At 44.2% G+C, this 13,542-nt stretch overlaps 1 protein-coding gene across 1 annotated transcript in view; it reads right to left on the bottom strand.

Moving 5' to 3' along the window:
- The window catches only part of JAK1 (Janus kinase 1), a 212,802-nt gene that overhangs the window by 119,167 nt on the left and 80,093 nt on the right, over positions 1–13,542 (bottom strand). The window contains exon 2 of the mRNA XM_030207520.1: positions 6,718–6,916. Within this exon, the coding sequence (XP_030063380.1) occupies positions 6,718–6,886 (169 nt within the window). The 5' untranslated portion in view covers positions 6,887–6,916. The remainder of the gene's footprint in view (positions 1–6,717; positions 6,917–13,542) is intronic.

Raw genomic sequence — 13,542 nt, forward strand, 5'->3', positions numbered from 1 at the left:
ATGTAGATTGCTGCTTCTAACATGTGAGCTCCGGTATTGCCTTACTTTGTAAAATGTTACTTGTTGTTACGTTGTGAGCTCTTGATGGTATCTGTATCAAAAATTAATAAAAGAAATTAAACTTAAAAAAAAAAAAAAAAAGAATTAAAACTGAAATGACATCTGCATAACTAAGGGCCCTGTTTAGTAAGCCAGTGTTTTTAGCGAGCGCTAAAAATTAGGCACGCTAATGCTAAAGACACCCATATATTCCTATGGGTGTCTCTAGCATTAGCGTGCACTCGTTTTTAGCGCTCGCTAAAAATGCTAGCGCACCTTACTAACAGGGCCTTAAGTCATAAAAAACATTTTCTCAAATTCTAGTCCTAAAGTAGATTTTAAAAATATTAAAAAGAGTAATGAGGACAGTGGTGAGCACTGAGACATCACACATGGATTTTTCCAACTGTCTGAAAAACTTGTATTCATCTGAACGCTATAAGATCTATTGGTAAGAAACCTTGGAACCAACTATACACTTGCCCTGCTATTCCAAGTTCCTCGAGGATCATCAACAAAATAGTGGTCAACGAGGTCGAAGGCACAAGAAAGATCAAATTGAAGAAGTGCCCATTTTTCTTCACTAAGTAAAGAGCGAATGTTATTAAAGAGCCAATAACTGTTTCAGTACTAAATGATGAATGAAATCCCGACTGAGAATAGTGTAGTATATTATGTAGATTTAAGTATTCTGTTAGCTGAACTCTGTTCAATTTGTCTGCCACAACATTATGTTTGCTGACTAGATAAACAGCTCTTATAGAGAAGCTGCCCCATATCTGAATTGCTTGTCAACAGAGTTGGTATGAACTTATTCACCCTTGTTTGTTCAGGTAATACATCACAACTTGGATGATCGTGCAAATGAGAACTATCTGATAGAGGATGTGGTCCTGGAAAATTTTGCGTAGGGACCAAGAGCCCTGTGTATGGAAACCATTGAGATGAGCACCTCAGCCTACCATGGAGGAATCTGTGGCGAGGACTTTGTGATGTGCAGGGTGCTGGAAGGGAAGTCCCCATGTGAGATTCTGGGGAACCATCCACCACTGTAGAGAACGGAATAGCATTGGGATAACTCAAATAACCAATCCATGGCTCAGAGGATAAATAAATCACATTTTCTCCTGCTAAGGCCCCCATATCTTAGTCCACTTAGGCAGTGAATGATGCCAAACTGCAGTGAGATATTCCATATTGTAGATATATCGCAGCTTACAGAGCCATTTACGCACTGAAGGTATACCTGGATCCTTCCACGAAGCTGCTATGACCAGACAAGCTGCACTAAAACAAAAACACATCAGTGCAGATCTAATCTAAGGGTAGCCTGAGTAAAAAAAGCTGGTTACCCAATTCTGCTATTAAATTTAAAATTCTCATCAGAGTCATTTCACCAATTCCTTGGACTATATCAATCATTTACTTATTCCATCTGCACCCCCATAACTCAAAATCGACCATCCTCAGTTGCACAGACCCCCAAACTCTGGAACACTCTCCTCTCAGTTCCACTTAGAATCCTCTTACTCTAAGTTCAAAGCTGCCCCTTAAGACCCACTTCTTCGTTCTAACTTGCATAAAAGCTCAACTTGATGGCTCACACCCCCCTAAACTGAATTTTTCTTCTCTCATAAAGGGTATGGAACTCTTCTCGTATGAGGAAAGGTTAAAGAAGTTAGGACTCTTCAGCTTGGAAAAGAGACGGATGAGGGGAGATATGACTGAGGTCTATAAAATCCTGAGTGGTGTAGAACGAGTAAAAGTGAATCGTAGTTTGTTTTTTCTTCTTTCAAAAAGTACAAAAACTGGGGACACTCGAGGAAGTTACATGAAAATACTTTTAGAACAAATAGGAGGAAATATTTTTTTCACTCAACAAATAGTTAAGCTCTGGAACTCTAGGCTGAAGAAAACAGATGCCAAGGTGTGCTTCACGTTCGGGTTTTACCAGACGCATGCGAACTGGAGCCGAGTTTACCACTGAACTCTTCTGCACGTGCGCCAAGCTCAATCCTCCTGCAGAACTCCCTAATGCTCAAAGCTATGAATGCGCCCCTTTTGGGAGTCCGCTTTCGCATCAAACTGTTCACTGTTTTTTTGATTCCTTGGTACCCTTGAATCTTTCTACTCAAAGCTATTCCTGTGTATCCCTCTGCTAGAGCAGCATTGATGCATTTCTGTGTCAGTGCTGTTCAGTTGGTTCTTGAGTTTCCTGGTGTTAGATTGATCATAAACCCTTGTGCCTAGGACGAAGCCTAAGAAGGACCTTGACTGAGGCCTAGGGTAGACCAGACACAATGCAGTAACATGGGCCGCGAAGCCCAACACACTCAGGGAAATCAGCAAGCACCACCAGAAAAGGGAAAGAGACCACTCATGTGGGCCAAGGCCGATCGGGAACCCACTTGTACAGAGTCATAGTGTACGGGCCGCAAGGACGAACTGGAACCCAATCATACAGTAGCGAAGGGAAAAAGAACAACGTGAGGTGCCAAAAGGGACTGGAGCTCAGGCAGCGCACACAGCACCGGGCACTGATACAAAGGGAAAAATGTCAGACCAAACTGGCAGATACAGACAACAACCAGAAGAAGAGAATACAAAGGCTACACAGTAACCCAGGTTGCGGTAAGCAGTACCCATAGGGGTGAAGGTAAGGCAGGGTCAGAGCAGGACACTACTAGACTCACGGAACCTAAAGGAGTGAAGCTCCACAGAAATGGCCAACAAGGAAAAGACAAACAGAAGAAAGGGGCTGCTAGAATCCACCAGGCGGAGAAGGGCAAGCCCCCCCCCCCCCCAGAGCACACAAGAGTAAAAGCAGACCACAGGGAAAGATCGCCTTCAAATACAAAGACAGGAAAAGGGCTAAAGCTCACAGGAACCAAATAACAAACGAGCAAAAGCAGACTATAGAGAAAAGCTGCTTTCGAATATAAGGACAGGAAAGAAGCAGGGCTCACAAGAGTACAGGGTTAAAGCAGACTACAGAGAAAGGCTGATTTACAGAGGCAGGGCTCACAAGAGCCAAATACTAAACACTGCGCACAAAGGGTTAAAGCAGGCTAGAGGGAAGACTAAAAGAAGGAACGAGCATACCAAGGACAAGTCAACACCACAGCCGGGAAGAGAGGCAAAGCAGAGAAGAGACAACAGACACAGCTGCATTGCAGTGAAGTAATCAGGGGAAAAACTAGCTACAGCCAGCACAGACAGAAACTACAGACAAGGGGAAGCGCAAGCAAACTACAGAGAATACACCCTGTGCCACGAGCACAGGCTAAGCAGGACGAGAGCTCACAGCTGCAAGGGATAATGCTAGAGCGTCCCAAGTAGGGAGAGGTAAGTTTAAATAGGGTCTGAAGTCTGACGTCTGCTGCCTAAGACGTCAGCCCAATCCCTGACATAGCCAATCAGGAGCAAGTCCCAGTAGAATCATAACACCTGAAAGTCTTCAGAGATACCATCAGTGAGTAGATGGTTATTTAAGTTGTGTTATATTTACGATATGGAATATCTTACTGCTGTTCAGCGTAGGACCCTTTCTAAGTGGACAAAGATTTGGGGACCCTTGAAGGATAAGCTATAATCATTTGGACTAGGCTATTTTCTTCCTTTTCTTTTGTTTTTTGTTTTTTTGTTTCTTAAAACCCACAAAAATCTTCATGTTTGCTGATGTTCAATGTTGATATTGTATTTTTCTTTGCTGTATTTTCATATGTTGAACTTGTTATGCCTCGATTGAAATAAAAAAAATTAAGAAAAATAAATGTTTAAAAAGCTATGAGTGCGCCTAAATTTGCATCTCATTACCTTTAAGCATTAGGGTGTTGTTCTGCACTGGTCCAGTGGTATTTTTATGGAACTATTCAGAATAGCACCTGAGTTTTGATCATCGGCCTTTTAGGGGCTCATTTTCAAAGAGCTTGGACTTACAAAGTTCCACAGACTACTATGCAACTTTGGAAGCCTAAGTGCTTTGAAAATACACCTCTATGTAACTTTGAAGTTCTAACTGCTTTGAAAATATGCCTCTTAGTCACTCTTTCCAATCCTTTAGTGGATCACTCCCTCTGCTTCCACTTTGCTGCAATTTCATACAGTGCCAACATGATTTCTCTTCTTTCTTTCCACTTTACCCCTCCTCCATTTGAATAAACCCATGAGACACATTCTTGAATTTCATTACTACCCCCACCCCTTCATTTACAGCTTTTAGCACTCCTTAACAAAAGGTTTGTATTTTCAGGCATGTCCACCAGATATGTACAAAATTATCTTTTTTCATTCACAGTCATGCCAGCACAAGGTTAAGACTTCATATGAATTTTCTCTGATCAAAACTCAAATAGATATCTTTAACCCCTCTTCTATAAATTCCCCATTGTTGCTCATTTAGAGCTTCCTCAAATCCCTTTCCCAATCTATTTTTATTTGGTACATTTGTATCCCACATTTTCCCACCTTTTTGCAGGCTCAATGTGGCTTACATAGTACCGTAAACGGCGTTAGCCGATTCTGGTATGAACTAATAGAAGTATGAACAATTACAAGGTGATATTGATTTTATGCAATGAGACCTAGTTACTAATAACCCAAGTTAAACAGTAGCGCATGCTGATAATTTCCCTCCTTCATGGCACAAATCAAGGCTCTGTTTTCCCACCAACTAAGCCAACAGCATCACTTGATAGCAGAGGATGCTGATGTACATTTATGATACTGAGGACTAGTGAATTGTATACAACAATCATGAAAATATGCTGGAGCAAAGGAACCAGAGAGTTTGCTGAGCAACCAACTCCTGCAATTTCATGTCAACAGTAAAACTTGAGTTAATGGAATTCCAAAATGAAATCCTAACAATTAAGTAGGATCTTAAACTTTAACAGGCTGATATTAAAGTTGTATTTGTAAAATTCCCTCTCAAGTAATTATAAAATGCAGTGATAGCCCCTTTTAATCTTTTCCTAGTAGAGGGTAACTTTTTAAAGTCATTTTTTGTGCTTATGCAGCAATATATGCAAATGAAATGGTTCTTATAAAACAGCAAACCAGGAGCAGTGTCTTGATAAAACAACTAAGCAGGTGTTTACTTGGCCTTTAACCAAGCTGCCCTGTTATAATAAAATCACCCTCTAAGAGACATAGGAAGCCTACAAAGAGAGAATTTTAGTGACATGGCATTTGAAGGACAGATGTGGTATCTTGTGCATTTAATCATAAATTAAAAATGAAAATCTCAATGCTTGGGGCTAGATGAACTAGAGAACTACTGCATTATCATAAATAAAATGTCAATTAATATTAGTTCATTAAAGATCCCATTTTATGTAGTGGGATTTTTCTACTAGTGCTGTCCGATTTGTGCTTCAAATCAATCCACCGATTCCTTTGTGTGAATCGATTCGAATGAACCTCAATTGGGGAAAACTGGGACTTCCCTCACTACTCTCCTGCCTGTCACCCAAGCCGCTGCTGCAGCAGCAGCAATAAAAGAAGGTACTCACTGCAGAGCCAGACCGTATTCGCACAGGCTGCCAGCTCTGTCCTGGAACAGGAAGTGACGTTCAAGGGGGCGGGACTGGCAGCCACACCAATGGAGAGTCTGGCCCCATGGTCCATAGCTTCTTTTTCCACCACTGCTGCTCATCTGGAGAAGTAACAGCAGCAGCGGCAGGGGGGACAGACACTGGATGGAAAAGGTGGGGACTGAAGAGACAGAGAGGGCAGATGCCGGATGGAAAGGAAGCAGAGAAGAAGGGCAGACACTGGATGGAAGGGGGGAGGGGAGGACAAGAGAGAAGGGAGATGCTGGTCCTGGTGGAGGAAGGACAAGAGGAGTGAGAGGACAGAAGGGAAGGAGGAATAAGGGGAGAGAAGCTAAACATGAGGGATAGGGGGGCATGGAGAAGGGGGATAGGGTCACAGAAGGGTGCTGCTGGACAGGGCAAAAATAAAGATACAGAGAGGGGAAATGCTCAACATGGCAGGAAAATAGGGGCAGGGACACAGAGGGGAGTTGAATGGTGGACATGGACTGAGAAGAAATGCTAAATGTACCAGGAGACCCTGGCAAAAGAGTTGAGAAGACAGAAGAAAGTGGAAACCAGAGACTGGGACCCACATGATTACAAAAATTAGAAGTCCAGACAAACGTAGGAAAATGAATTTTGTTTTCTATTTGATAAGCAGCCTTATAGAACTGTATCAAATTGAAAAATCGATTCATATGAATGAATTGAAAACTTTGCCGCCGAATCAGGCAGCACTACTTTCTATTAATAATGCATGCTAACAGATCTGTGCATTTTAATAAGCCTACCCTTGATATTTTTATATTAAGAAGTTTCATATTTTTATATTTAGAAGTTTCATATAAAGAATCAGGAATCACATTTACAATATGGTTCAATGTGATTCAGTTGCTAATACACTTTATAGAAACAAAATTTCAAAGTATAAGCATAAAAAGTTAATGGTACATTTGACTAGCTTTCAGAAGTTAGGTCGTGTCAGCTCCCAAAAGACAGTCAAGAAATGTATTTCATTAATCCAGTACAAAAGGTATCTTTACTTTGATTATGACCTTTCTTTATTATTATGCTTTCAACTAGAACAGCTCTGCAATCATACTAAACATATTTTCAAAATCAACAAAAACTTGATACTCACTGCACTTAAGAGCAGCCTGGATGCACAGGTCTTCTGCTGTGTACTCTCCACTCGTGTGGTGAATAGGAGAAAGCTCAACTAAGTAAAACACTATCTCCAATCCTTGTCGTGGAGCCTCTGCTTTTAGTTCACTTTTTTTTGAAGTTCTCATTTTTGCACAAAAAGCCATCGCATTGCAAACTTTTCATACACATAGACACTATTATGAAAAAAGAAAGCAGAACACAATAAAAGCATGTTAAAGCAATCCAAGTTTTTTTTTTAACCCACCTGCAATACTACACCTTAATGATACGGCAATAAAGGGTGTAACAAGAGGACAATGCTGCAAAATTACAGAGCTTTATAACTCCCATATACCATTAACTATGTAACATGGTTCTGAATTCCTGTACAGTTTCATGGTGAAATCAAGCTCTGTATAAGTCTCTAGGGCATGAGTTCATGCAATTTTCTAGTGCTTTGAAAGTTTGTATGTCATTATTTGCCTGTTATTTATTTAGGGGTCCTTTTACTAAGCTGCATTTAAGAAATGGATTTAGTGTGTCTTAATGTGAGCCTTTTCCATGTGCTAAATCATTTCTAGCGCAGCCATCAAAAGGGCTTTTTTTCTATTTATTGACTACATGGTTGTGTGCTTTAGCCCACAGCAATTATAAAAAATTACCAAGGGAGCACTTACCTCCCCTATTTAGCAGGCGCTAAGGGCTCCTGCATTATGGATGCACTAACCAGTTAGCACAGCAGTAATGTAGCATGTTAGCTGATTATTTTTATTATTTTTATTTTGGATTTGCTCACACCTTTTTCATAGTAGCTCAAGATGAGTTACATTAAGGTACACTGGGTACAGCGTATCCTTGCCCATTCTCTGCCCCCAAACACACCCCCTCCCAAAAGTTTTTTAAAAAAATAAAACAGCATGCACAGTTGACATACTAACACAAAACATTTTAGCATGTCCTTCATTATGCCATTTTGCTGTGTTAAATTCAAATAGTCCAATCCTTAGTAAGTGGGGGCACTCAACACACACTTGTCACATCCCAGCACACAACTCTTGTTCATAAAACACTTCAGTACATGATATTTCTTCACAAAACTTTAATTCGCATTCCCAACCTGACTTATAAAAGTATCAAGGCCTGCGTCAACATGGCCACGTTTTGCCAATGCTGCTTCAGGACAGAGACCCTAAAAGATAACATATACAAAAATCTTAACATTCTAAATCATAATAACCCAGTTATAAATACGCTGCTTCATACCAGAGCTCCTCTATCTCTTAAAATTGTGACCTAACGCCATCAACTATTTAAAAGGCCCACACCCAGCGGAATGTCATCACCCACCAATCAGCACCAACAGCATATTATAAGAGAGATGTTCAATGAAGGTCCAAGTTAAGCCCCCTCAGAGTACCATATCCAATGTAAAAAATCCATCTTTCCTCTTTCAAATATAACAAAGCATCTATGTTACCCCTTTCTACTCCCATGTGTATTTTCTCTGACACCCGCCTCCACATTTAAGTCCAATGATGTCACTTGTCTCCTAATGGGCAACTAAACTGGGTTTGTAGTACTTGCATGTAATTCTTGATTTGTGTTCTGTCAAGCGGTTTAATCTGGCGCAAAGTGCACTCTAGATAACCAAAGACCATGTTATGGCATAAATGACATGACCTGATTCACAGTTGCTATTGTCCCACCCTGTAAACTGCCTGCCCTGATTGAGGATCCTGTTAAAGCCATGGTGCACAATTTGCATTTCCCACATTCAACCTGGCCCACAACAGACGTTTGATTGGCCTCATAATCAAGTCTTTTATAAGTGAGAATCCCCCCACTGCTTTGCCTCTCTGATATGCTATCAGAGGTACCTCATCAAAGCACGAATGCACAGAGTACATGCCAAAACAAAGGAAATGTGGGTCATATACAAAAATACACCACTATTCTAGTTGACTGACAAGTGGCTTGATAAGCCAATAAGACATCCCTTGGTGAAAATTTCGCCCTACAATAAGCCTTCTTGATAGCAGAATGAGGATACCCCACTCTGCAAAACACTGCTATAGCTCTCTAGCATGTACCATCAAATTACGCTTCCATGGAACAAATCCTATGGATTCAGATAAATTCACTTGACAGGCAAACTCTTCTTAAAGAATAAGGATGAAAACTCGTAAAATGTAATAACATGTTCTCCGAAGACAATCAGGCTGTTTGTTCTCACATGTGGGGTCGGCGTCCACGGCGGCCAAAGGAAAACGGCAAAGTTTTCAAAGCAAATTTAAAAAGTTTTGCCAGAGCCTTCTGGCGTGCGAACCACACGCACTGCGCATAGCGCAGACTCCCCCCCGCCCGTCACATGAGCGTTCCCGCTCAGTTTTTCTTGTCCGCTGTGAGGTGAAGAGCTTTTTTCCCTGTTCGCTTTGCTGGCCCAGGAAAGAGAGTCTTGACAATTCTTTTATATTTCTTGTTTTATTTCTATCGTTATTTGTTCTTTAAAAAAAAGAAAAAACGCGGTATTTTTTCTTAGTTTTTGGCACTTTCTAAGTTTTCTTTCTTTTTGACACAGCTGGCCTTAGGCAGCGTGGTCGGGTTGTCACCCTTTTGTGCCCTTTAATTTTTTTGGCACGATCGCGTCGTTTAATTTCGCCGAAGCCGTTTTTCCTTCCATGTCATCGAAGACACCCAGCGGCTTCAAATGTTGTACTTGGTGCAACTGGACTATCTCGGGTACCGATACCCATGCTTGGTGTATCCAGTGCCTTGGGCCCAACCATAGCCCAGCCGCTTGCAGTCTGTGTCTTCGCATGAAGAAACGGACCCAAGCGTCTCGAGAAGCCCAACGAGAGAAGCTTTTTGGGGCTCTGTCCATTCCTTCGACGTCGACATCGAGGACGCATCGACGTCAGGAACGAAGGTAATGGCTGCAGAACGATCAACTCATGCTGGGAGCAGTGAGGCGTCAAGTGGGTCTCCAACTGTCTCGAGGCATCCTATTATGCAGGCCCCCGGGACCGACCTTCATCAGACCCGGCCCGAGGAGACGTGAGGATTCCACGTCTTCCTCATCGGTACCGAACAGTCTCAATGATGGGCGTTGAGCGAAGGCGAAAAAGCACCGTCATCATTCTCCTTTAACACATGGTGCCGGGAGCTCCAGGGCTTCAAGGGAATCGGCACCCAAGAAGTGTCGGTGCCGAGAGGATCGCTCCCCCTCTATTCAGGCAGTGCCAATGCGTCGGTCTTCTGGCAGCCCGGTACCTGTTCCCGAGCCTCGACAGATTCTGCCACCGGCTCCTGTACCGACCCCGCAGACTTGTCCGATGGCGGCGCTCGACGAGCACATCAGGGCCTTGCTTCCAGAGCTTCTGGAAGGATTTCTGCGTCAGTCTCCTTCGGTGTCGGGGGTGCTTGCGCTTTCCGTACCGTCTGTTGCAGTGGCATCTGGCCCTTCGCCTGTGGTGGGGTCCCCGACCTTGGTGCCGCCTGCCACCCAGGTTGACTCCCCTTCAACGTCAGTGGAGGAAGCTTCACCGGAGTCCAGATGGGCGTCAACTTCTCGGCACCGCCATCGAGGACGTCGTTCCTCGGTGTCAACTTCTCGGCACCGCCATCGAGAACGTACTTCCTTGGCGTCGAGGCAGGCTCTGTTTCAGACTGCTCTAAGGGATGTCTTGTCTGATACTGAAGATAAGCGTTCGAGGGAGGAAGAGGAGGATCCCAGGTACTTTTCTTCTGACGAGTCCTATGGGATTCCTTCTGAACCTTCCCCTCCACTAGAAAGGAGACTTTCTCCACCGGAGAGTCTACCCTTCACCTCCTTTGTCTGGGAAATGGCTGCAGCTATTCCCTTCACAGAAAAACGAAGTGGGGTTCACACTCTCCACAGCAATCGGACACAACAGAAAAGGGGTGGAGAGGGCCCAATGTCAAGAGATCAGTCACCACACTCAAGGGTAAGATGCTCCAGAAAACCCTTTATTAGGACCCAACACGGTCCGTGTTTCGGCTATATCAGCTTTCTTCAGGGGTCAATCGATGGATGTTCTTTGATATATTGATTGATGGAGCATTTACTGATCAATTAATAAGAATCTCATGAGGCCTTGACAGGCACTTCGTATATCGCACTGCAGTGCCTCAGTAAACTTGTCCATACCGGACAACTTGCCGGTTGGGGGGGAAGTTAATGTTTTTTCACCAAAGGTGGCCTCTTATAACCTCCGACCGGTGGGTTCTTCAAATTGTCCAGTTAGGATACACCCTCAATTTGGAATCCAAGCCTCCAAATTGTCCACCGGGAGCTCAGTCCTACAGCTACCAGCACAAGCAGGTACTTGCAGAGGAACACTCTACATTTCTACAGGCCCAAGCGGTCAAACCTGTTCCACCAGGGAAAAAAGGGCTGGGATTCTATTCCAGGTACTTCCTTGTGCAAAAGAAAATAGGGGGGGATGCGTCCCATCCTAGACCTAGGGGCCCTGAACAAATTTCTTGTCAGAGAAAAGTTCAAGATGGTTTCCCTAGGCACCCTTCTTCCCATGATTCAGAAAAACAATTGGCTATGCTCTCTGGACTTAAAGGATGCTTACACACACATCTTGATACTTCCAGCTCACAGGAAGTATCTTCGATTTCAGATAGGAACACAGCACTTTCAGTATCGTGTACTGCCCTTTGGCCTGGCGTCTGCGCCCAGAGTATTTACCAAATGCCTAGCTGTAATCACAGCTTCGCTTCACAGATTGGGAGTGCATGTGTTTCCTTATCTCAACAATTGGCTGGTGAAGAGCACCTCGAAGGAGGGTGTTCTGGAGTCCATGCGAATGACTATTCGGGTGCTAGAGATACTGGGGTTCATCATAAAATTATCCCAAGTCCCATATCACCCCAGTCCAAAAATTGGAATTCATTGGAGCCCTGCTGAACACTCAGACAGCTCGAGCTTATCTTCGTGAGACAAGGGCGGACAACCTTCTGTCCATGGTGTCCATGGTTCGAGCATCTCAGCAGGCCACAGCTCGGCAGATGTTGAGACTTCTAGGGCACATTGCCTCCACAGTTCATGTCACACCCATGGCACGTCTACATATGAGATCAGCTCAATGGACCCTAGCTTCCCAGTGGTTTCAAGCTGCGGGGGATGTAGAGGATGTAATCCAACTGTCCATCGACTTTCGGAGTTCTTTTCAATGGTGGACGATTCGATTCAATTTGACCATGGGGCGACCATTCCAAATTCCTCAGCCACGAAAAGTGCTGACGATGGATGCATCTCTCCTGGGGTAGGGAGCTCATGTAGATGGGCTCCACACTCAGGGAGCCTGGTCCTTTCAGCAAAGAGGTCTGCAGATCAACCTCCTGGAATTAAGAGCAATCTGGAACGCTCTAAAGGCTTTCAGAGATCGGCTGTCCAACTAAGTGATCTTAATTCAGACAGACAATCAGGTTGCCATGTTTTACACCAACAAGCAGGGGGGCACAGGATCTCACCCTCTGTCAGGAAGCCGTCCAGATGTGGCTTTGGGCTCGTCATCACAGCATGTTTCTCTAAGCCACTTATCTGGCAGGCATAAACAACAGTCTGGCTGACAGGTTGAGCAGGATTATGCAACATCACGAGTGGTCTCTGAACATGGGCATAGTCCGCAAGATCTTCCGAGCATGGGGCACCCCCTCGGTGGATCTTTTTGCCACTCAGATCAAACACAAGGTCCCTCAGTTCTGTTCCAGGCTTCAGGCCCACGACAGACTAGCGTCAGATGCCTTTCTCCTTACATTGGGGGACAGGCCTTCTGTATGCATATCCTCCCATACCTCTAGTAGGGAAGACTTTGCTGAAACAAGACTGCGGGACCATGATCCTGATTGCACCCCAGATCTGGTTCCCTCTTCTTCTGGAGTTGTCTGCTGAAGAACCGTGAAGATTGGACTGTTTTCCAACCCTCATCACTCAGAACGAGGGGTCGCTTCTACATCCCAGCCTCCAGTCTCTGGCTCTCACGGCCTGGATGTTGACAGCTTAGAATTCGCCTCATTGGGTCTTTCAGAGGGTGTCTACCGAGTCTTGCTTGCTTCCAGAAAAGATTCCACGAAGAAGTGTTACTTTTTCAAACGGAGGAGGTTTGCCGTCTGGTGTGACAGCAAGGCCCTAGATCCTCTTTCTTGTCCTACACGGACCCTGCTTGAATACCTTCTACACTTAGAGTCTGGCCTCAAAACCAACTCAGTAAGGGTTCATCTTAGTGCGATTAGTGCTTATCATCGCCGTGTAGAGGGTAAGCCTATCTCTGGACAGCCTCTAGTTGTTCACTTCATGAGAGTTTTGCTTTTGTCTAAGCCCCCTGTCAAACCTTCACCAGTGTGAGATCCCAACGTCGTTCTCTCCCAGCTGATGAAAGCTCCTTTTGAGCCAATGAATTCCTGCCATCTGAAGTACTTGGCCTGGAAGGTTGCTTTCTTGGTGGCTGTACGTCAGCTCGTAGGGTCAGTGAGCATCAGGCCTTGGCACCTTATATCAAATTTCATCAGAACAGAGTAGTCCTCCTGCCCAAAGGTGGTGTCTGAGTTCCATCTTAACCAGTCAATTGTCTTGCCAACATTCTTTCCCCGTCTTCATACCCGCCCTGGCGAAAGCAATTTGCACACCTTGGACTGCAAGACAGCATTGGCCTTTTACGTGGAGCAGACAAAGCCCTTCAGACAGTTCACCTAGTTGTTTCTTTCTTTTGATCCCAACAGGAGGGGAGTCGCCATCGGAAAACGCACAATTTCAAATTGGCTAGCAGATTGCATTTCCTTCACTTACGCC

This window comes from Microcaecilia unicolor, chromosome 6 (assembly GCF_901765095.1).
Source record: "Microcaecilia unicolor chromosome 6, aMicUni1.1, whole genome shotgun sequence".
NCBI classification, from domain to species: domain Eukaryota; kingdom Metazoa; phylum Chordata; class Amphibia; order Gymnophiona; family Siphonopidae; genus Microcaecilia; species Microcaecilia unicolor.